General features: G+C 48.9%; 1 protein-coding gene across 2 annotated transcripts in view; it reads left to right on the forward strand.

Moving 5' to 3' along the window:
- LOC106567057 (low-density lipoprotein receptor-related protein 1) overlaps positions 1–20,204 on the forward strand; it is a 138,972-nt gene that overhangs the window by 85,093 nt on the left and 33,675 nt on the right. The window contains exons 12-41 of one of the 2 annotated variants that reach the window (XM_014135894.3): positions 105–341; positions 1,139–1,319; positions 1,550–1,772; positions 2,014–2,203; positions 2,448–2,570; positions 2,830–2,970; positions 3,416–3,541; positions 3,686–3,802; positions 4,065–4,145; positions 5,001–5,168; positions 6,775–6,957; positions 7,763–7,960; positions 8,130–8,375; positions 8,640–8,837; positions 12,178–12,382; positions 12,560–12,724; positions 12,800–13,044; positions 14,464–14,595; positions 14,866–15,093; positions 15,720–15,894; positions 16,102–16,196; positions 16,980–17,132; positions 17,499–17,645; positions 17,800–17,925; positions 18,130–18,261; positions 18,671–18,805; positions 18,897–19,026; positions 19,268–19,394; positions 19,511–19,662; positions 19,949–20,073. In XM_014135894.3, coding sequence (XP_013991369.1) covers positions 105–341; positions 1,139–1,319; positions 1,550–1,772; positions 2,014–2,203; positions 2,448–2,570; positions 2,830–2,970; positions 3,416–3,541; positions 3,686–3,802; positions 4,065–4,145; positions 5,001–5,168; positions 6,775–6,957; positions 7,763–7,960; positions 8,130–8,375; positions 8,640–8,837; positions 12,178–12,382; positions 12,560–12,724; positions 12,800–13,044; positions 14,464–14,595; positions 14,866–15,093; positions 15,720–15,894; positions 16,102–16,196; positions 16,980–17,132; positions 17,499–17,645; positions 17,800–17,925; positions 18,130–18,261; positions 18,671–18,805; positions 18,897–19,026; positions 19,268–19,394; positions 19,511–19,662; positions 19,949–20,073 — 4,884 coding nt within the window. The remainder of the gene's footprint in view (positions 1–104; positions 342–1,138; positions 1,320–1,549; positions 1,773–2,013; positions 2,204–2,447; positions 2,571–2,829; positions 2,971–3,415; positions 3,542–3,685; positions 3,803–4,064; positions 4,146–5,000; positions 5,169–6,774; positions 6,958–7,762; positions 7,961–8,129; positions 8,376–8,639; positions 8,838–12,177; positions 12,383–12,559; positions 12,725–12,799; positions 13,045–14,463; positions 14,596–14,865; positions 15,094–15,719; positions 15,895–16,101; positions 16,197–16,979; positions 17,133–17,498; positions 17,646–17,799; positions 17,926–18,129; positions 18,262–18,670; positions 18,806–18,896; positions 19,027–19,267; positions 19,395–19,510; positions 19,663–19,948; positions 20,074–20,204) is intronic. The other variant, XM_014135895.3, reaches the window with a different exon arrangement.

The raw sequence follows: 20,204 nt of genomic DNA on the forward strand, positions 1-20,204 counted from the left end.
TTTAACATTTACATACTCTGGAAAGAAAATGCCTTGTTTCGTTGCTCTGATCTTGTAACTAACCGTTCAGCGATATCCCCATGTTGTCGATGTTCCCCTTGCAGAACCTGAACACGAGTTGTTCCTTGTGTACGGTAAGGGTCGCCCTGGCATCATCCGTGGCATGGACATGAATGCCAAGGTCCCCGACGAGTTCATGATCCCCATTGAGAACCTGATGAACCCGCGGGCGCTGGACTTCCACGCCGAGAGCGAGTTCATCTACTTTGCTGACGCCGTGAGTTACATCATCGGGCGGCAGAAGATTGACGGCACGGAGAGAGACACCATCCTGAAGGACGGTAAGGAATGTCTGTTCGACTACCGTGGTATTTAACATGTCGTGCGTGACAACAAGACTCAGTTCCAACCTATTGCAGAATTGAATCGCAATGCGTGTAGATTTGGGATGCATATAGAATCGCTATCTATCGACTCGTGACCAATGTATCATGATAACAATTACATGTCATGAAAGCCCTAGTGGACAGTCACCCTCAATCTCTCTCCCTTCCTCTGTCCCTTCCCTCATGCCCTCTGTCCCTTCCCTCATGCCCTCTGTCCCTTCCCTCATGCCCTCTGTCCCTTCCCTCCTGCCCTCTGTCCCTTCCCTCCTGCCCTCTGTCCCTTCCCTCGTGCCCTCTGTCCCTTCCCTCGTGCCCTCTGTCCCTTCCCTCGTGCCCTCTGTCCCTTCCCTCCTGCCCTCTGTCCCTTCCCTCCTGCCCTCTGTCCCTTCCCTCCTGCCCTCTGTCCCTTCCCTCCTGCCCTCTGTCCCTTCCCTCGTGCCCTCTGTCCCTTCCCTCGTGCCCTCTGTCCCTTCCCTCGTGCCCTCTGTCCCTTCCCTCGTGCCCTCTGTCCCTTCCCTCGTGCCCTCTGTCCCTTCCCTCGTGCCCTCTGTCCCTTCCCTCGTGCCCTCTGTCCCTTCCCTCCTGCCCTCTGTCCCTTCCCTCGTGCCCTCTGTCCCTTCCCTCGTGCCCTCTGTCCCTTCCCTCGTGCCCTCTGTCCCTTCCCTCGTGCCCTCTGTCCCTTCCCTCGTGCCCTCTGTCCCTTCCCTCGTGCCCTCTGTCCCTTCCCTCGTGCCCTCTGTCCCCTCCCTCAGGCGTCCACACTGTGGAGGGGATAGCGGTGGACTGGATGGCAGGTAACCTGTACTGGACAGACGACGGGCCCGTGAAGACCATCAGTGTGGCCAGGCTGGAGAAGGCCTCTCAGACACGCAAGACCCTCATCGAGGGCAAGATGACCCACCCCCGCGCCATAGTAGTGGACCCCCAGCACGGGTCAGACATTTTCCCCCTCCTCACACAAAGACCTCACAGAATGAGAATATGTTAGTCACTTTCCCAAAACTACCAGGTTTTCCAAAAATCCCGGTTGGAGGATTCCTGGTTTACTGCTTATTTGCTCCTGATTCTGGGAATCTTCTAACAATAATTTCCGGAAAATTTGGGGGAAGTTACTGGAATTGTTCACCCTTTTAGTATGGATTTAACAGTGTGTGTGGTTGTAGGTGGATGTACTGGACAGACTGGGAGGAGGACCCCAAGAAGAGTAACCGAGGGAAGATCAAGAAGGCGTGGATGGACGGCTCTCACGACCAGGTCCTGCTGACCAGTAAGACCGTGCTGTGGCCCAACGGCCTGAGTCTGGACATCCCACAGGGCATCCTGTACTGGGTGGACGCATACTACGACCGCATCGAGATGGTTTACCTCAACACCACCGAGCGCAAGGTCAGTTCGACTGGTCAGCAAGCCTTAACCCGAACGATGATGATCGTGATAGTCACACTGGTTGTCGCGTGTGTGTGTGTGTGTGTGTGTGTGTGTGTGTGTGTGTGTGTGTGTGTGTGTGTGTGTGTGTGTGTGTGTGTGTGTGTGTGTGTGTGTGTGTGTGAAAAAAAGGGGTTCTATGGTTTTCATCCTCACCATGATCCATGTGCAATGATCCTCTTCTCCCTTTCTGATTGGTCAGATGGTGTACGAGGGAAACGAGTTAAACCACGCCTTCGGCCTGTGTCACTACAAGCAGTACCTGTTCTGGAACGAGTACCGTGGCGGCAGCATCTTCAAACTAGATACCTCCACCAGCACCGTCACGCTGCTCCGCAACGAACGCCCACCCCTCTTCGAGATCCGGGTGTACGACGCTCACCAGCAGCAAGGTAACTTTCCTGGTGACACCTGGTGGGTAACACCACAGCCAATGGGGAACACGTTTAACAGTGTCATAAGCACGTCACGAAGTGTCATAACACATGCCACAAAATCATACCATTTTATTCTATATCGGTGATTTAGCACGTCTAGATATCAATGAATGAATACTTTAATGTCCCATAGGCAGATTTGCTTGGTAACAACGCTAACGGTCCTGTCTGTCTGCCTGTCTTCTGTTTGTTTCTATAGGGACCAACCTGTGTCGCATGAAAAACGGTGGCTGCAGCAGTCTGTGTCTAGCTATCCCCGACGGCAGGTCCTGTGGCTGTGCTGACGACCAGATACTGGGTGACGACAATGTCACCTGTAAAGGTATGCATTGGGACGCTCTCATGAGGTTAATGTCAGTGATTTCTGTACGTTGAACTGGGATGCCGTATGGAAATATCCGTGTTTTTAAGCTGGTGTGTGGAGAAGCGAATCTCACAGACCTGCTTTCTCTTCAGCCGAGTTTGTTGTGGAAAACCGTTTGCAAGTAGATCAATCCATCCCACACAGGAACAGCGGAGACTGAGAAAGCCGTTGCTTTGCTACGTTATCCGTAACAGTCCCCTTCCTTTCCTCTCCCCAGCCAACCCCACCTACGTCCCTCCTCCTCAGTGTCAGCTCGGGGAGTTTGCCTGTAAGAACAACCGCTGTATCCAGAAGCGATGGAAGTGTGACGGGGACAACGACTGTCTGGACAACAGCGATGAGGCGCCCGAGCTCTGCCGTGAGTCGTGCCACAGCCCTAATACGTGTTCTTCCTTGAGCCGTGCAATATTAAATCTCAATTGAGTGTCAAATAGGTCCGTAGTTTCTCCGTCCAACTCTCTCTTCGTTGCGACAATTAGTAACACCTGGTTTCCTCTGTGTCCGTGAAAGTTCTTTACGGTTCTAATGTTTGGCTGGAATCCAAGTTGGCCCACTTCTAGAGGAAGACAGATGAGCAGAAGCTCAAGCATCCCAGAACCAAATGTGCTTATAGCTGTGTAATGTCCACTTCATGAACTTATAGTTAATGTAAATAGTTCCTGACTAGGCCTAATATTAGTCCAGTTATAGAAGACTCCTCTGGGACCCAGTCTCTCTGAGAGATATGCTGTATAGTCTGATTCTATTGATCTCACGTTCAAATTCTACTGTTGTAAATCTCCTGTTTCTTCTCTCTCCCACAGACCAGCACACGTGTCCATCGGACCGGTTTAAGTGTCAGAACAACCGCTGTATCCCGCTGCGCTGGCTCTGTGACGGGGACAACGACTGTGGCACCGATGAGGATGAGTCCAATAGTACCTGCTCAGGTACACACACACACACACACACACACACACATATATATATCTCACTACATACACTATACACAAACGCATCCATTAACTCATTCATGTGGACTCGTACACACACCCTCCCCATCTGTAATGCTGTTATCCTCCACCCCTCTCCAGCTCGTACGTGCCCGCCCAACCAGTATGCGTGCGCCAGTGGGCGCTGCATCCCCACTTCCTGGACATGTGACCTGGATGATGACTGTGGGGACCGTTCCGATGAGCCGGCCTCCTGTGGTGGGGACTTCTGGCATCACCTGTAGCGTTCTAGATTTTTCTGAGTAGTTTTAATGTTTGAAAGTCAACTCACTAAACCTGAAGCCTGGTCAGCAGATGTATTTCTGCTTTTTTAGCCGAGCAAGAGTTTGGTTAGTTGGACAGTTTGGGGTTTTAGACTCTCGCACTACTTAGTTTGAAGTGGTCCAAGAGAAGTCTGTTTGTGGCACATGATGGTGTTTCTAGGCTGTCATTCTGGTTTCCTCTCGCCTCTCCTCCCCAGCCTACCCCACCTGCTTCCCCCTCACCCAGTTCACCTGTGCCAACGGCCGCTGCATCAACGTCAACTGGCGCTGTGACAACGGTGAGCGTAAATCTCCTTTGTAACCGGTATAATGTATTCATTCTTCAAAGTCTAGGCTGACATATGGAATTGTTTTATGATGGTCATACTATGGATCGTTTTAGCTAAAACTACCCATCATACGTCCTTAATTTCATTTACAACCGGTTACCTTCAGACAAGTCCCGTGACACTTGTGGGGTCACATTTAGTTTGTAGCCCAAACGGTTCGGACGCTACAAACAGAAGTTGGCACATCGACGGTACCGACTTCAGACGAGCCATAGAGCAAAATGGAGACATTTGTGAGAGCGTCCCCTTTTCAATAGAGGGGGTCATAATAGTTTTGTAGGTCAAACCGTTTGGACGCTACAGACGTTTTGGAGAGAATACCGATATTTGGGGTGTCTCGTGGTCTGACAGACACCGCTCTGCCGCCTTTCACCGCAGGTGTGGAGGATATAACGGCAGAAACTGAGGGATTTTGATGGGCTTGTTAATCGACTCTAGGGGGTTAAGCATTTATAATGGCTTATTCATGGAAGTTAGTAATAAATGTTACCTGTGTGTCTCTGTGCGTTTGTGTGTGCGCGCGCCTGCCCTTTCCGCCTGTGTCTCTCTCTCGCTCTCGCTCTCTCTCTCGCTCTCTCTCTCGCTCTCGCCCTCTCTCGCCCCTCTCGCTCTCGCTCTCGCTCTCTCGCTCGCTCGTCTCTCGCTCTGTCTCTCTCTCGCTCTGTCTCTCTCTCTCGCTCTGTCTCTCTCTCTCGCTCTGTCTCTCTCTCTCGCTCTGTCTCTCTCTCTCGCTCTGTCTCTCTCTCTCGCTCTGCTCTCTCTCTCGCTCTGTCTCTCTCTCGCTCTGTCTCTGTGTGTGTCCAGACAACGACTGCGGGGACAACAGCGACGAGGCAGGCTGCAGCCACTCCTGCTCCAGTGTTCAGTTCAAGTGTAACAGCGGCCGCTGCATCCCTGAGTACTGGACCTGTGACGGGGACAACGACTGTGGAGACTACAGCGACGAGACCCACGCCAACTGTACCAACCAGGGTGAGTTCTGCTACCGGTGCTGCCGCTGTGCTCTTGAGCAAGCCACTTGACCCCTAAACTGGCCCAGAGGCGCTGCACTGTGGCTGACACTAGCTTCCAAGTATTGTTATTCTACTGTACCATCTCCTTCTTCGTTGAGCGCCTGGCAGGAGAGTGACATTGTGCTCATAGTGTTTGCATGAGTCTAGCAGTCTGCATTGCAGCTTCCCATTGTTCTTCACATGGAGAGTATACAGTATATTTCTCTCAGTACCCATATTTGTCCTCTTTTTAAGTATACTGGTGTATTATCACCACATGAAATGCCTGTATCCTATTTCAGGCTGTGTACGTGTTGTCGTTTTGGAGTGTGTAGAATGTTGACCGGTTGTCTGGCTGATCCTTCCTGCTCTCAGGGATGTGTTTATGCTCTGCGGTTCGCTGCAGATCTCAAGCGAAACATGGAACAATGCCTCCCTTCAGTAAGGCTCGCTGTAGTAGTGCGGTTGTTTTAGTGACGGCTGGTCACATCCACCTTCACTTTAAGGGATGGGGGAAGAAAGTGAAGTCAGGTGAAATGGCTGGAGGAAGAAGAGCAGGCATAGTTTTAGTCAGGTGAAATGGCTGGAGGAAGAAGAGCAGGCATAGTTTTAGTCAGGGGTGTTGGGGGGGGGGCTTGGTAATGACTGTGTGGCTTTGGCAGAGATCAGAGGAGGCCAGGCAGACCTTCCAAAGCCCCTCTTTCGCTCTATCTCTCTCTCTCTCACTCTCTCCCATTCTCTTTCTCTCTCTCCCAGACTCTTTTTCTCTCTCTGTCTCTCTGCTTTTTCTTCAGCTCTCAGTTTGGCTTTGAGAGAGGAGTTAATTGCTTAAAGTTGTCCTGCCCCGGAGTGACAGGGAGAGGTGTGTTTGTCTGTGTGCGTGTGCCTGTTTGAGTTCAGCATGCAACATTGAGCCCAGCATGATCTTCTGGCCTAATGAGAGATCTGTGCCTAGTATGAAATCACAGTGACATCGACGTTCTTCTGCTGTTGTCGTGTTATTCCAAACTCCATTCCTACTCCTGTGTGTGTGTGTGTGTGTGTGTGTGTGTGGTGTGTGTGTGTGTGTGTGTGTGTGTGTGTGTGTGTGTGTGTGTGTGTGTGTGTGTGTGTGTGTGTGTGTGTGTGTGTGTGTGTGTGTGTGTGTGCGTGTGCCAAACCCTCTGGAAGTCATTAGTTTGAGAAGAAAAGCAATACTGTTACTTTCCCCTCTGTCTCACATATTGTATTCCACTTAGAAGGTCCTGGGCCTGTTCCTTATGCCTCTATGCCAACTGCTGATTCCTCTATGCCAACTCTTGCCATGAAGGGATGTCATTATTCCACTTCCTTAATGATGCCCTTAACATCAGGCGACGATGTCCGTGGGAACAGAACAGAACAGCTTTGTCATTGTTTGTTCACAACAGAGACCCATCTGGAGCGTTAACCCATTCTGACCCTGCAGACCTACATGTATTACGACGGTTTCCTGTCTCTGTTATTGAATGGACTTTCCGTAATCAAAGTCTCTTTGCTTGTTGCTCGCCATACTCTATCCCCTCTGCTGTTCTCTAACGCCGCTCTCTCTTCCTGTGTCTCCCTAGCCACCCGTCCTCCCGGTGGCTGCCACGTGGATGAGTTCCAGTGTCGCATGGACGGCCTGTGCATCCCCATGCGCTGGCGCTGCGACGGGGACGCCGACTGCATGGACCTGAGTGATGAGAGCGACTGCGAGGGAGTGACGCACATGTGTGACCCAGCTGTCAAGTTCAGCTGCAGGAACTCCGGTGAGTTTGCGTTGGCCGTTTCAGCCATCAAGCGAAATGAGCTAACCGCTCTCTCTTCCTGTCTCGTCCTCTATGCTATTGGCTAACTGAGTCAGTTGGCCTTTTTTTTAAATGTTTTAATCAGACCAGTTAGTGAGGGTTCAGGAAGTCTGTATAGGGCAGGCTGTGGGTTTTCTACCCTCATCAGATTAGTCAGTGAGAAGTCCTGGTGTCTTCTTGTCCTACATCCTCTAGACACCATAATAGTAACAGCCATGTCTCAGAGGAAGTCTTCTTCATGTAGCATGTCATGGCTGCAGTGTCTGGGCGGTTTGGACACACACTGTCAAACACACTGTGTCACGTAAGAGAGCTTGTTATCCCAAGGGCCTTGTTGTGACAGAATATTACAACAAGCTGCTCTCTGGGAACGAGGATGGCTTTTACCCCCGGTGACCCCTTGGTGCTCCGGGGATTAAGATGTCTGGATTAACACGGCCAGCAGCATTCGCAAACCGACTGAATTACTCTACTTCTTACGATTGATTTCCCAGCAGCAGTCACAAGAAGGTAACCATGTTTATTTTACCAGAGTTCAGCACGCCATTGCAGCCATCACAATCTATGTTTCTCTATTCAGAGTTGAGCTTGTCCGTTTTTTTTTTTCCGGGGTAACCTTTTTCATGTTGCCATGGTGTTTCGTTGTCCCTTCGGCGCGGTGTATCAGTAAGACCCCGGTGTGTGATCTTCTGTCTGGTTGTCTCCTCAGCCTGTTGTATCAGCGAGGTGTGACTTCTGACCTGTACCCTTTTCGACCTGTCCCCAGCTCGTTGTATCAGCAAGGCCTGGGTGTGTGACGGGGACAGTGACTGTGAGGACAACTCGGACGAGGACAACTGCGAGGCGTTGGTGTGTAAGCTGTCCCACCACGTCTGTGTCACCAACGACTCGATCTGTCTGCCCGCTGAGAAGCTGTGTGACGGCACTGACGACTGCCCCGACGGCTCTGACGAGAAACTCTGTGGTAAGAACACCGCGCGAGCACACTTTCAAACACACACATACACACACTCGCCCACTCTCCCTACCCATAACTACACCACCTTGGTCAAGGTAGGAATTGCCTCAAACCACACATCTATATGATTACCCCTCTCTCCTCTCCTCTTCTCTCTACTCGCCACCCTCCACAGACCTGTGCTCCATAGACAACGGCGGCTGCAGCCACAACTGCTCCATCATCCCTGGGGAGGGCTTCATGTGTTCCTGCCCCCTGGGCATGGAGCTGGGCGCCGACAACAAGACCTGCCACATCATGAACCTCTGCGCCAAGCACCTCAAGTGCAGCCAGAAGTGTGAGCAAGAGAAGAGCAGCGTCAAGTGTTCCTGCTACGAGGGCTGGGAGCTGGAGACCGATATGGAGAGCTGCAAGAGCACTGGTGAGCAGAGGAGAGGGAGAGAGGAGGTTAGAGAGAGGGGTTAAGGTAGTAGAGAGGTAGAAAATAGATATATAATCTTGTTGGCCATCCTATGAAAACCGTGGTGGTTTGTGTGAGTTATGGCGTTCTGTAAATATTGCTCTTTGGGTATATCTACCATAAGAACGGACACCACGATTAAGACTGTGCCTAACAAGGACAATCTCCAGGGCCCCTAAATGATCCCTTACATGTCCCATATTTCTCAACCCCCCCCCCCCCCAGACTCCTTCAAGCCTTTCATCATCTTCTCCAACCGCCATGAGATCCGTCGTATTGACCTCCATAAGGGAGAGTTCAGCGTGCTGGTGCCTAACCTGAGGAACACCATCGCTCTGGACTTCCACCTCAGCCAGAACACCCTCTACTGGACCGACGTGGTGGAGGACAAGATCTACCGCGGGAAACTGTCCGAGAACGGAGGTGAGGGAACATCTCTTTCTTTTCCCCCGGCTGGCGTTAAGTCGGCACTAGTGTCAAACACTCATTAGTTAGTTAGCAATTGCTTCATGTAGAAACTGCCGCACAGGTATTTTCCAGTCCTAACGCCAGGTTTGGCAATTTACCAGTTAGTTATGACATTCATTTTGACAGTGGAAACTCGGCCTACCCAGCCGTGACGTACACTGCCCATATGAACACGGAACAAGAGTAGCCTAATGTGCATTTTGAACCTGCATACTAAACTATTTCGAAACATAAAAACGGATGTTTTTTTCCACACGTTTCATTTTAGTTGATTAAAAACCAAGCATAGCCTCCCCCTCCTCCAATTAAGGACCCTTTCTTGTCTGCCCAATGCAATTGTAAAGTAGCCTAGACTGTCAATAAATGGGATTGGCTCCTGAGAGGAGTAAAACAGTGAGCCGACATTCCCTTGTTACCTACGGTATGCATTGTAGGCAGGCTCACATTATTTTAGCCGTGCAGGTCCTGTTTTGGAAGTGCCTAAAACCCCCTCCACGATGTCGGCTACGTGTCCATGGCCCGTCAGGAGACGAGAGACGAGTACCTCGTGAATACCGGAGAACCTCGTATTCAGAAGTTATCTGTTTAGCTGTACAAATTGCTTGTTTTCTGTTTCATATGTTCAAAACCCAAGCCCTCCCTTAAACCTACTATATCAAAGACTGGTTCAACGGTTATGCGTGTCTTTTTTTCCCCTGCCGATTTTATGGTGTCATTACATTTTACATTTATTGTTGTTGTTAAAAATAAAAGGATTGCTTGTTTTTCGTTGAATTGTATTAGAATGATTCACCTTCCTAGTTTTGTGGCAACGACGTCCGTAGAGCGCTTGAACTTCTGGAGACGTGTGAATGAGATCTGATCTGTAAAATTGTTTTCCGATTTATGTTCAGAAAACATAGGCCTATTGGGGAGCAGTATAAAGATGAGTGGACATTCTCCCTTTCTCTTTACGTTGGATCCAGCTACTGTGAAAAATGTGGATGTGCGTCTAACCCTCCATAATTTGCGTTCATTCAATACTATATCCCCACAGGGAGAAATGATAGGGCGTGTAAGTGTGACAGCCTATTTAAAACAAGAATTTGATTAGAATTATTTGTTCTCTTTTTAGGCCTCATCAATAATGAATTTAATCTCGCTTATTGACAATGTTTGGCGAGTCCATGCTCAGCCATATTTACATTAGGCCTAGCTTCTATATCAGTGTGAATGCTATTGAAGCCATGCAATTACTAAGAACAATGTGGACTGCAAATGTGTTTTAAGTTAACCTATTTAGCAAAGATGGGATAGTCAACATGTTTGTTTCTGTAAGCTGTTTAAAAAAGTATACCGGACTAACATTGGAATTGGAGTTGATTCCCATAAAATACCGTAAATACACAACCTGAAGCAACCACACATTTTGCCATGGAGCACATTCTAAAGGGCCAAGCCTCGACACACCCAAAACGGGTTTATTCATCAAAACCCAGCCCTTTCACGCCAATGCCAGCAAGCGCGCCGATTAATTGTAATAGTGAAAACATTCCGAACACCTCCCCCAACCTATAGCACTACTGCCTGGGCTTAGGTTTACCAGTGCGTTGGGTTTGTTAAAATGGAGCCCGTGATGTGACAGTCAATACAAACCGAAATCAAATGTCAATGGATCAGGGGACAAAAAAAAAGAATGGGATCTTAAAGATATGCTGTGACGATGACTGCTATCACATGGAGACGAGGGTGGTGGCAGAAGATCTTTCTGGAAAACCCATCACTAATGTGTCGAAAGGTCTGCTTGGTCTTGCGTCAGCCAACATAGAAATGGCTTCAAATTAGAAAGCGTCTGGAAATTGAGTAGAAAGGACAGTGTTTTTCCTCTTAGTCTGAGGACTAACAAAAATGAGTTAGAACAGTTTTGTCTCCATGGTAGCTTCGCCTGTCAAATCTAGTCAAGATGTATATTAATGTCCCCAGCATAAATCCCCCAGACAGGTCACAGCTGGCCCTTGTTCTCCCCCCAACCTCCCAACCTCAGACCCCTACCACCTCAACCCCAGGTCTGTTGGCCAATCAAGGGTGTGTTCCCAGAATCCCACAGAAGAAATCCAGGAACACACACACACACACACACACCCACACACACACACACACACAGAGAGAGAGAGAACGGCGGAAGGCTTTGTCTCTTCAAATTTGTCTCACCGCTCCGTTGCGTGACTGCAGCCACCCTGGGGCAGAGCAACAGACACACACACATACTGTGGTGTAGCATAGGAACCAGTGTATTACATTAGTCCCTGTTCCCAGGCCCCCTCCCACGCCTCTAACCCTCTTGAAAACAACCCTCCCTCCACCATAAATCAGCTTCTGCTGATTTAAGATCTTTCAGTGTTTAGTTGTAGGGCCGGGACAATAGCAGGATCGCCATAGTATTGTGGCCAAGGAAACAAATGAATGGATTTAGGAAAACGGCCCTAATGTTGGAAACAAACATCATTATGTTGGTATTCGGAGTCACATTTGTTTTCCAAGCTGTAGCGCACAATATTTTCCATACAGCAGGTTTTTAAAAGAACCAAAGAGTTGTTTTCATTTTTGCCATGGAAAAAATATTGCGATACTGGTATCGCCACAGGGTCAAACATTCCAACAACAACAACAAAAAGTTCCTCCCACACACACACACACACAGCCTCCCCTCCCTCCCCAGGCAAAGCCAACTGTAGTTCCAGCAGTATAACAACCAAGCTGTGAAGAGGCCCTCTCCCTCTACTGCTGTAGTCTAATGACTGTTGGAAGGCCATGTGTAGGACTCCACAGAATCATCAGCTGTACACCATTTCTGCGCAGCTTTTATTGGGGTGCCAGGTTTTTCCGGGAACTGTGTGTGTCTGTGCGCGCGTGCGTGCGTAGGTGGGTTTTCTCTCAAAAGTTTCCCAGAATTCACCACCTTCATTCTGCGATTGTTAGCAAAGTTGTTGCTAGAAATCCCACCGTGGTAAGCAGTGCGTGCCATGCCACTGACTGATTCTGATTCCACAGAGAAGGAATTCCAAACAGTCCGCTCAGTTTGTCAGCGGTTTGTTACAGTGAAGCGTGTGCGCCGCTGGATAGAGTTAGTCTGTAACTGCTGTCTTTTGCCATGAGCTAGACAGACATATTGTATTACTACAGCAAATATTGCCCCGTTTTGCGAATACATTTTAATACAGCTTGGTCCGCTGTGTCCCATTTCTGTCACGTCCATCATAAAGGAGGAGTTTGACCTATCAGATCAGGTTATTTTCTTTCATTTCTGTCCTCCCAGCTCTGACCACTTTCGAAGTAGTGATCCAGTATGGCCTGGCCACTCCAGAGGGTCTGGCCGTGGACTGGATAGCGGGGAACATCTACTGGGTGGAGAGTAACCTGGACCAGATCGAGGTGGCCAAGCTGGACGGAACCATGAGGACCACGCTACTGGCTGGAGAGGTGGAGCACCCCCGGGCCATCGCCCTGGACCCCCGAGACGGGTGAGAATGAAACCGTTGAACCACCACAGTGACAGATACCATACCACAGATACTATAGAACTGGAATATATAGAACTATATATATTAGTCCCCCTTCACATATTCAGACACTGTGTGAATGACTACTGCTGAATATTCATGCATTTGACTCCCTCTCCCTTTTGTTCTTGTGGTCAGTATTCTGTTCTGGACGGACTGGGATGCCAGTCTGCCCAGGATAGAGGCAGCGTCTATGAGCGGTGAGGGCAGGAGGACTATCCACAGAGAGACTGGCAGCGGTGGCTGGCCCAACGGACTGACTGTAGACTACATGGAGAGACGCATTGTATGGATCGACGCCAGGTACTGTTGCTCTCCTTACCGCACACACACACCCACCCACACACACACACACTCACCCAGACGCTCTCTCCCCAGGTCTGATGCCATCTACTCTGCTCTGTATGACGGCTCTGGTCTGATCGAGGTGCTGAGGGGTCACGAGTACCTGTCCCACCCCTTTGCTGTCACCATGTACGGGGGAGAGGTGTACTGGACGGACTGGAGGACCAACACTCTGGCCAAGGCCAACAAGTGGAACGGCAACAACGTAACCGTGGTCCAACGCACCAACACACAACCCTTCGACCTGCAGGTGTACCATCCCTCCAGACAGCCCCAAGGTAGGTGACACACACATAAATCCTAAAAGCGTACACATGCACGCGGACACAAACAAGCCACCCCACACTTCCCAGCTGTCTCTCACTGCTAACTGGACAGTGTCAAACGAAAGGACAGGACTGCGGAGAGACTGCTCCTGACCTCCTGAACCCAAACACACCAATCCTCTGGGACGGCTAACCGTTACTACTGTCTGTTGTGTGTTGCCTCCGTGTTCTACGAGATGTAGCATGGTTTCTAACACACACACACACACACACACACACACACACACACACACACACTGTGGATCATAAAGGCCCCCCACTGCAGTATTTGGCTTTTCAGACTGGACTTACAGGACTTTAGATGACTTGTTGAACGTGTCATGTGACAGACCGACTACACAGCGAGACATGCTCCATGTACAGTTTAAAGTATCTGGTGGTAAAGGGATGGCTCGTCTTGAAGTTTTGTGCTGATTTTGATTTGTGTAACTAACTCATTCTATGTTGTTATGACGTGCTCTACACTATAGTAGCCTGGATGTCCAGTCATATGGCGTCATACACTATAAGATGTGATTTGTTCTCCACGTATATTTTTTACATTTTATTTTATCTTTATTTAACTATGCAAGTCAGTTAAGAACAAATTCTTATTTACGATGACGGCCTAGGACCAGTGGGTTAACTGCCTTGTTCGGGGGCAGAACGACAGATTTTCACCTTGTCAGCTCGGGGATTCGATCCAGCAACCTTTCGGTTACTGGCCCAACGCTCTAACCACCTGCCACCCCTATATAGTGATCAGTGGCCTACTATACTGTAGGAGTCCCCAGACTTTTAGTCAGTCAGTCAGGGGTTAATAGACTGTGCCCTGAGCTGATCACACAGTGTTTAACAGATGGAGAGAACTGGGCTCGTTACCCACAAAGCAATTCAGTGCTGCTCTTGGATCAGTTTCCCTTTTTTTTTTTTTAGGTCATAGTGAATAATATTATACGGACAGATTCTAGATCAGCGCTCTTTCTCTGAGATGCTTTCTGGATACGGGCCCTGATCTGAGGCTAAGGAATACAGAGCTGAGGTCTCACTGGCCAGTTGATTGACAGCTTCCCCCAGTTCCTCTGACACCGACGGGGAAACAAACCATGCCTGACGATGTCTGACTCAATCCCTATCCGTGTCTCGCTCTGTCCTCTGCTCCCTCTCATACACAATCCCGATCTGCCGACCGCTCCCTTCACTCAGTCTCCAGTGGAATGCTCTGTGATGGAAGTGTTTTAGTAATTGAATCAAATAATACCTTTTTTTAAATCTTTTTTTTCTCATTACGTTTGCCTTGGTCGAAATTGAATAGAATCGAGTCGATGGATCATGGTCGCAGTGGACCAGATCTCTTTAATCAACCATTTCTTGGCTCTCTCTCTCCCTCAGCTCCTAACCCTTGTGCCACCTCTGAAGAGCAGAGCCAGTGTTCTCACCTGTGTCTGATCAGCTACAACCAGACATTCTCCTGTGCCTGTCCTCACCTTATGAAGCTGCAGGCTGACAAACGCACCTGCAAAGGTAGGACACACACACACACACACACACACACACACACACACACACACACACACACACACACTCAGAGGGCTGAATGGTGACCAATGGGTCTACATTTGCTGTAATTTAGAAACACCCAATCGGAAAATTGTCTTACTAATGAGAAAAGCTCGGTTTTTAGTTCAGCCGGTCTTGGATATGCTCAAATACTGCCTTTTGTACTTTCTGGATAGTAACCCTTCCCCTGTACCCCCCCCCCCCCCCCCCCCGTCTCTTCCATTCTCTCTCCAGAGTCTCGCCAGTTCCTGCTGTATGCCCGTCAGATAGAGATCAGGGGAGTGGACATAGACAACCCCTACTATAACTACATCATCTCCTTCACCGTGCCAGACATAGACAACGTGACCGTGGTGGACTATGATGCCGTGGAGCACCGGATCTACTGGTCAGACGTCCGAACCCAGACCATCAAGAGAGCCTTCATCAACGGCACCGGAGTGGAGACCGTGGTGTCTGCTGGTAGGATGACCGCTCTTTCAAATACTCTTTTTTTTGGGGGGGGGGGGGGATTCCCCCGATGTGCGACCTTTGTGACCAAATAATTAGTTTATTGAATCTATAGGTAACTGTCAAAATAAAGGAAACACCAGCGGTGTCTTAATAGGGCGTTGGGCCACCACGAGCCAGAACAGCTTCAATGCACCTTGGCATAGATTCTACAAGTGTCTAGAACTATTGGAGGGATGGGACACCATTCTCACACAAGAAATTCCATCATTTGATGTTTTGTTGATGGTGGTGGAAAACGCTGTCTCAAGCACCGCTCCAGAATCTTCCATAAGTGTTCAAATTGGGTTGAGATCTGGTGACTGACACAACATACACACACACACACACACACACTGAGGTCTCTTCTTCTAGGCATGGTAGCCAAAATAATGGACGACTGGGCATTTTTATACATGACCCTAAGCATGATGGGATGTTAACTGCTTAATTAACTCATGGACCACACCTGTGTGGAAGCACCTGCTTTCAATGTGCTTTGTATCTGTCATTTACTCAAGTGTTTCCTTCATTTTGGCAGTTACCTGTAGTTAGTGGTTTAGTTAAATTTGCCTGTATGTGTGCTTGTTTTTTTTCAGACCTGCCCAACGCCCATGGTCTGGCAGTAGACTGGGTATCTAGGAACCTGTTCTGGACCAGCTATGATGCCAATAAGAAGCAGATCAACGTGGCCAGACTGGACGGATCCTTTAAGAACGCTATTATCCAGGGCCTTGACAAACCCCACTGTCTGGTCCTGCACCCTATACTGGGGTGAGTGTGCACACACACACACACACACACACACACACACACACACACACACACACACACACACACACACACACACACACACACACACCGGAGTAGGAATGGAGTTTTCGAATAACGCGACGACCGCAAAAGAACGTTGACGTTGTCACGGTGATTTCAGTGACCCTCAAACCAAGCTTAACGTGTCATGCGTTTGTCCTTCTCCAGAAAGATGTACTGGACTGATGGGGACAACATCAGTATGGCCAACATGGATGGCAGCAACCGTACCATGCTCTTCACCAATCAAAAGGGCCCTGTGGGTGAGTGGGTGAACACTAACACTCTAGCGTACAACAATGCTGAGCAAGTGGAAAAAAGTGAGAGTCGGTGTGCGTGAGTGTGAGAGTATTGTTTCTCCGTACCATGTCATGTTTCTTCCTGCCCTGTTCAGAGAAATTAGTCATTGAAGTCTCTTGCATTGTTTACCATAAGTTAATGTGACAGTACCATGTTTGACCACTAGATGCTGCTGTTCCTGCTATACCGCCTCACTACTTCATCCATTTTGCTGGTCTCCTGTGCTTATTAAATAGATCACAACGTTTCCTTCACAGGTTTGTGTCGACAACCGATAGATTTAGCTCATAATGAAAATAAATTGGGTGGTCACCCTCACAATTCAAGTCCTCCATGAAAACAATTCAGTTTCTCTTACGCTTAATCTGTGTCCAAGAAACGACCCCGTTGTGTAGAGTTTATTCCCTTCAGAATAGGTCTGGATTAGTTACTGTTAGGCCTTTCCTGATGAACAAGCAAACCGTTAGGCTACGTCTGTGTTTTAATGGTTTCAGTGGTAAAAGTACCTCTTTGTTACTACAGAAAATATTTTGGAACCGTCAGAGAATGTGGGTGTAGTTATATGTCCCCTTTCTGTCCATGCCAGGCCTTTCTATAGACTACGGCACAGAGGGAGGGAGTCTTACCATGTAGTGTTGCCTGTCCTATTTGTGCCCTTCGGACCTGTCTGAAGACAATGACATGTACTGTGTGAGTGAACGAGAGAGGTCTGACTGGGGTCGTGTTATGCTAACTATATCCTGTAGGCCTGTCTATAGACTACGACAGTGAGCAGCTGTACTGGGTCAGCTCGGGGAACGGCACCATCAGCCGCTGTCAGATGGACGGCTCAGGCCTGGAGGTCCTGGACGGGGTCAAACCAGGCAGACTGACCAAGGCGTCCGCTCTGGCCATCATGGGTAAGGCAGAAACAAGCTAAGCTTGGCTGAAATGATGACATTATAATCCGCTTTGCCCTGTGGTTTGGCTACTGTGTTAGTGTTAACTGTGAAACCGTTTTTTTATTTTTTTGTAATTCGATTGTCTGAGTCTGGAATGAAATGCCGTTTGAATCCGAAAAAGCTTTATTGTCCATTGCTTAAAAAGGTAGGCAAATAATGTCAATCACCTTTCTTGTCTAAACTTAACCAATCACATTTGTTTCTGCCCTCAGGAAAAATAGGCAATCAGGAGAACTCTGCAACGTCGTGTGAAACACCATTTAAACCCTTGTGTGATGTGGTACTGAATATCTATGCTACTGAATATCTATGCTGTGTGTCTAGGTGACAAGCTGTGGTGGGCAGACCAGGGGACAGACCAGATAGGGACGTGTGATAAAAGTGATGGCGGGAACTGGAAGGTGCTACGTAACAACACCTCTCCTATGATGCACATGAGAATATACAACGAAAGCCTGCAGACAGGTACAGGTAGGACGTCGCACTGTCGTCACGCCTACGACGTCCCACTTTCCGACTTACCAGGTCGAAACTCAGACGAGTTAACGAATGACAAACAAGATGGTGTTTTTTTGAGTGAGTTTTCATTATTGTTTGGCTTTATTTTTTTCCTCTGTTGTCTCAGGCATCAACCTGTGCAGTAATAACAATGGAGACTGTTCCCAGCTGTGCCTGCCCACCTCCTCTACTACCAGAGTCTGTATGTGTACTGCAGGCTACAGCCTTAAGAGTGGACAGCAGTCCTGCGAGGGTAAGAGACCGTCATGCACACATTTTTAAACACTTTATTCAAATCCACAAATCACGTTACGTCGCAAAGGGATTCAAAAGGTCACAGGCGCTTGGACGCTCATGGCTATAGAAGCACCTCGTCCTCTGTATAGCCTTGCTGTGTAGAATATACAGAGAAATCTTACTGTATTGTGTGTTAGTAACTTTTGTCCTCCCTCTCCAGGTATGGGTTCCTTCCTGCTCTACTCAGTACATGAGGGCATTAGAGGAATCCCCCTGGACCCGTCTGATAAATCTGATGCCCTGGTGCCCGTGTCTGGCACCTCGCTTGCTGTGGGCATCGACTTCCACGCCGGTGAGTATACTGCTGTGGGCCTACCAATTCCCAAACAGGAGTTTGGTTTGAGGATCGAGTCATTTGAGTGTTAATGTGTAGTCACACCAACCGTACTGCGAAGACGTTTCCCCCAACGGTTTCTACGCTGTACCTGCCTACGGTCTTCCAACTAATTACTATGTAACTTTATTATGTTCAAGCAACGTTGACAAATATTATCCAGAGCAATTAGGGTTACATGCCTTGCTCAAGGGGACATCGGCAGATTCCCCCCACCCACATAGTCGGCTCCGGGATTCGAACCGGCGACCTTTCGGTTACGGTCCAAATGCTATTAACCGCTGGGCTACCGATTTTAGTAGGACTTTATTTTGGTAATGGTAATGATTATTGTATCCAGTTACTAACCGTCACTTCTGTCTTGTAGAAAATGACACTATCTACTGGGTGGACATGGGACTGAGCACCATCAGCCGAGCTAAGAGAGACCAGACCTGGAGAGAAGACGTGGTGACCAACGGCATCGGCAGGGTGGAGGGCATCACTGTGGACTGGATAGCAGGTCAGAGAACAACCAGAACCGCAACCACATACACACGCAGGGACGTACGCACGCACACACACACTGACTCTTCCCGTCCGTCCCCTGTCAGGTAACATCTACTGGACAGACCAGGGCTTTGACGTCATCGAGGTAGCCAGACTCAATGGATCCTTCTGCTATGTGGTCATCTCCCAGGGCTTGGACAAGCCCCGCGCCATCACCGTGCACCCAGAGAAAGGGTGTGTAGTTGGGGCTGGGACTAGGGATTGGGTGTCTGTGTGTACCGTAGTGCTCTGTGTGTCAAAACATGGTTATTATTAGTCCAGCAACCAGTTATGTTTGCACTTTGATGAATAATTACGAGCAGTAGCTGGTCATATGATGGGGAAACTGTACATTGTTGCCTTCAAACTCGTGTGTGTGTGTGTGTGTGTGTGTGTGTGTGTGTGTGTGTGTGTCTGTCTGTCTGTCTGTCTGCAGGTATCTGTTCTGGACAGAGTGGGGTCAGGTCCCTCGTATAGAGAGGGCCCGTCTGGATGGCTCTCAGAGATCAGTCCTGGTCAACTCCAGCATCATGTGGCCCAACGGAATCTCCATCGACTACAGGGTACAGTCCACACACGCATCCATCTTTCAGATTCACGCACACCCAGCGTTTTTTTTTTCTCCTCTCTCCCGTTTTCCTTTAGAAACCGTTTTTTGTCTGATTGTGTGTGTGTGTAGGAGGGGCTGTTGTACTGGTGTGACGCGCGGACAGACCGGATCGAGCGCATCAACCTGGAGACGGGAGAGAACAGAGAGGTGGTGCTGGTCAACAACAACATGGACATGTTCGCTGTGTCCGTCTTCGAGGGCTACATCTACTGGAGTGACAGGTGAGCTCCCTGCTGTCCTATCCCTGTCACCTCCTCGGTCTTGGTTTAACCCTTAATATGCTACCCTGCTATGGTATGCTTGATTTACTTGACTAATGAGCTTGGCTCCTTTACGGTGCGTAGGCCGTAGGCGAACAGTTAGGCCGGCATTTGATGCCGTCCTGCCATTTACCAGACTTAGATTCCCATCGCGTGAGTGTCGTTTTAATATACAATTTGTGTTTGTTTTACCTCCAAGCCTGTTTGAACATGACTGACTAGTGTTTTGTGTGCCGTGTTGGACCAGGACTCACGCCAACGGTTCCATCAAGAGAGGCAACAAAGACAACGCTACAGAATATGTGTATCTGAGGACCGGCATCGGTGTACAACTGAAGGACATCAAGGTCTTCAACAGGGACCGGCAACAAGGTAAGGACATTTAACCCCTAAGAGAGACCCACAGAGAACATGTGTTGCAGGGTTGGGATCCATTTCATTTTAAATCGCTCCACGCCGGAGTTTAATTGATAATGTAAATAAAAAGTAAGTAAAAAGGGGCA

Source organism: Salmo salar, chromosome 13, assembly GCF_965601325.2.
Source record: "Salmo salar chromosome 13, fSalSal1, whole genome shotgun sequence".
NCBI classification, from domain to species: domain Eukaryota; kingdom Metazoa; phylum Chordata; class Actinopteri; order Salmoniformes; family Salmonidae; genus Salmo; species Salmo salar.